This window comes from Nannospalax galili, unplaced genomic scaffold (genome assembly GCF_000622305.1).
Source record: "Nannospalax galili isolate Female #2095 unplaced genomic scaffold, S.galili_v1.0 scaffold1184, whole genome shotgun sequence".
Lineage (NCBI taxonomy): Eukaryota > Metazoa > Chordata > Mammalia > Rodentia > Spalacidae > Nannospalax > Nannospalax galili.
In genome coordinates this window covers 305,934-309,620 of record NW_008351624.1, presented here as the reverse complement: position 1 = coordinate 309,620, position 3,687 = coordinate 305,934, and the positions used below count along the sequence as shown (strand labels likewise).

Here is a 3,687-nt window from a genome sequence, read left to right as displayed (position 1 = left end):
ACATTCTAATACTGGCCCTGTCTCCAGCCCAAATCTAAGTATAGCACTATAACACTGGCACCAGACTTTCAAAACTGCCTTTCTCCTGTACTCTATTTACCTTTTCTACTTTCCCATAAGGTCTCATTTTTGCTAAAGGTTAAATAAACTTGGCTTGGCTTGCTTGGGATTCCAATGGCCATTTATTTCTGTTTGTTAGAATAAACAATCTTACAGGGTGAGAAAGATATTTGAAACCCACATGACATTTGTTCCTTAGTTCATATACTCACAGCATCTTTTTAGTTTATGGCAAAAGAGAAAGTAGCAGTGCAAGGACTGCATCTCCTAAGTCCAGGGGGAGTGTGCCCCACTACAGTGAAGTGATTTTTCTATTTAGGAAGCCCTTCATAATTCCCAGGTTTGAGTTCTGTGAGCAGCTATATGTTTATAAAAGCCATAAGCTGTGATTATGACTGACTTTTTTCATTTCTTGAGTCTCAGTGTCACTTCAATAAAAAAAATGGATACGTTAAAAACTAGATGGAACTATCCGGAGGCTTTTAGCAACCAACTAATACACCTCACTGCACATTTCTTACAGAGATGATTACTCTAGTCACAAAGCATTTTTAACAGAAAAAAATATTTCCAGACGTTAAATTGGTACCAAATTTTTCATTGGAATATGCATATACAGATTTAAAAATATTCAGAGATCACAGTATGATATATGCAAGTCACTCCTATACTTATTGGAAGTTATTTTGTTGTACAAAGTATTTTCTCATGTTATTTTCAGTAATTTGGAAAGGAATTTGTTTCCAGATCTGCATTATTTTCAGAGTGTACCATTTTGACTTAATGATGTGAGGAGCAATGATCATCTTGAATGTTCTGCAGAATTCTTCATTTCATTCTCGTAATAGTCTGTTGAACAACCACAGAAACTACCAAATCCATTATCCCCATGATAATAACAACAAGGTTTTCTTAATTCTTATCCATGCTTAAAAAGTGTAATTAGGAAGACATTCTAGGAGAATCAGAAAAAAATAAACAGGTAAAATTCACATGAGTAATAGTTTATGTACTTGAGTGAGTTTGGTCACTTTCAAGAGAGTGAGGTTTCCTCCGTCATTGTGGAAGGCTCTAGCAGCCTAAAGCGTTCATTTAGGGATGGTATGGACCTGAGCATATTATACATCCTTACACGCAGTCTCAGCGGCATTGAAGGCACTGACTTCACTCTTCCAAAGGATGTTGACAGGGAGTTCATCATTTTGGAAGCTTCACTCTGAAATACTTTTGTTTTAACGGTGTAGAGGATAAAAATTTGCAATCCCTGAAGACAGAATTAAGGTTTAACATTAGGTAAGTGCTGTAGTGCAGAATGAAGAGATTTTGTTTTGCCCCCCCCCGCCCATCTGAGGTATAGCTGCTTCCCAACTACAGTTTGCTGCAGCCATGCCTATCCTTCCCATACACAAAGTGTTGCATGTAATGTAAATTTAGAAGACCAGAGTTCATGTCCTGGCTTGCCACTTGCTAGCTATGAAAGTTTGACCTTTTCCTAATCTTTATGATCTTCAGTTTCCTGAAGGGAGAAGATCAAATATGGAATGCCCAATTTTTCCAGTTCTAACATTTTGTGATTCCATATTTCTTAGAGATTATGTACATAGCTGGAAATTTATGCATTCAAGAATAGCAACAACAGAAACTTAAGTCCTGCTAGTCACTTATCTGAACTGTATATATGAAGATGAGGTGTTCATAAGGACTTGTGCCACAAAAGCTGAGTAATATTTTCTGCATATTTTAAATTAAAACTGTCATTTATTAGAGTCCTATTGATATCAGATCTTTTCTTATTTAATCCTCATTATTCCATCCCATTTAATTCTGACATAAATCCTATAAAGTAAGCAATTTGCCCAAGATTTCCTACCCAGTAGTCAGTAAAGCTTAGAACTAAATTATGTTTTGGTAATATATCTGATATTTGATGCTGTCTCTTGCTTGTAACTGTAACAGAAAGGCACTATACAGTATAAATTCTAAGAAGTCTTTCTTAATTCTTCATTAGCATCCTTTGTGAAACCAAAAGATTGAATATCATTTGTAAGGACTGGAAAGTTGGCTGAGTGGTTAAATGCACTGGCTGCTTTTGCAGAGGACCAGGAGTTCCCAGAACCCACATGGTGGCTAACAACCTTAACTCCAGTTCCAGGAGTCCGACGCCCTCTTTTGACCTCTGTGGATACTGCATGAGATGGGTGCATTTACATACATTCAGGCAATATACCATACACATAAAATTAAAATATTTTTAAAAATTAGTTGAGTTGATAATATTGTACCAATGTCAATTTCTTGATATTGACAATATACTCTAATTATACAAGTTATTGTTTTGGGGGGAAACTGGTCAAAGAATACATGAAAAATATACTGTTTTCCTGGGTTTGACTATGCATTATGATTATATACAATATAATTGTAAAGTTTGGGAACTCTGTAGTACTTTGCAACTTCTAATAGGTCTAAAATTATTTTGGAATTATTGTTAAAAGAAGTGGCCTAAGAACAGATGAAAAGTAAAATAATTATTTTGCCTCATCTCAGGCTATTTCCTACAATTTCAGTAACTATAGAATTCCAATGGAAAAAAAAGATTATTGTTAAGAATTAGATGTCAAGCTAAATTTTAGATCATGTGCTATTATTAAAGAAAAATTACCAAGTAGGAAACTCTTCATTAATATTCATTATCTACTAAGTACTAAAAATACTACCATTAATAAACTGGTGAGCTATTGCTTAAAATAAAGAAGTAAAAATAGCAGGACATTCCAATGTAAGACTTAGCAAAAAAAAAAAAAAAAAAACCAAAAAACACAAATCTTTAAAATGGAGCATTAAGTACAAAAAAATTTCGTTAACACACTTATCAAACATAATTTAAGTGTCATAAATATTTCTTGAAAGAAACTAATATAGGCAGCATAATTTAACAATGTTAATTACACAATGTTTTTTAATTATAGCCATAAAACTAGGAGACGAGAAGCAATTGAACAGTATTAATATGATTTAATCAAATGTAGTACAGTGGCCGCTTGTTTGCCTAGCACATATGAAGTCCTAGTTTGATTCCAAAACTATAAAATATTTATGTACATAAATACATACAAAATTTTAAAAGGGGAGTGGGAAATCAACACATACTACTTTACTCTGGAAACTGAAAACAGTTTATTACAGTAATCACTAAAATCAAGGATGGTAATTAATAGAAATTAAAATATATTGAAAATGCATGTGTATGGAGGTCAGAGGCCAACTTGCAGAAGTTCACTCCTTTACCATGTGGGTTCCTGAGATCAAATTCAGGCCCTTGGGCTTGGTGACAAGTGCCTTTTACATGCTGAACCATCTCATTGGCCCATTTCCTTTCCTTCTTTTTGAGACAGTTTCTCATTATGTAACCTAGACTGTTCTCAAACTCAAGATCCTCCTGCCCTCAGCCTCCCAAGTGTTGAGACTAAGGACATGTGCCACTACATCTAACTAGTTTTCTTAACTGGTATTTTATTAAATAGCTTGAAGCTGTTTTTCTTTTTTTAATGAAGAAAATCATCAAGAAAAATCAAAATTTGTGGGCTCAAAAGAGTTAAGTAAAAAACAAAGTGATCAGAAAGACGA

The 3,687-nt window shown here is 34.0% G+C and overlaps 1 protein-coding gene across 1 annotated transcript in view; it reads right to left on the bottom strand.

The window, feature by feature from the left end:
• Positions 1–1,093: 1,093 nt before the first annotated feature.
• The window catches only part of Adgrg7 (adhesion G protein-coupled receptor G7), a 67,871-nt gene continuing 65,277 nt past the window's right edge, over positions 1,094–3,687 (bottom strand). The window contains exon 16 of the mRNA XM_008848489.1: positions 1,094–1,324. Coding sequence (XP_008846711.1) covers positions 1,094–1,324 — 231 coding nt within the window. The remainder of the gene's footprint in view (positions 1,325–3,687) is intronic.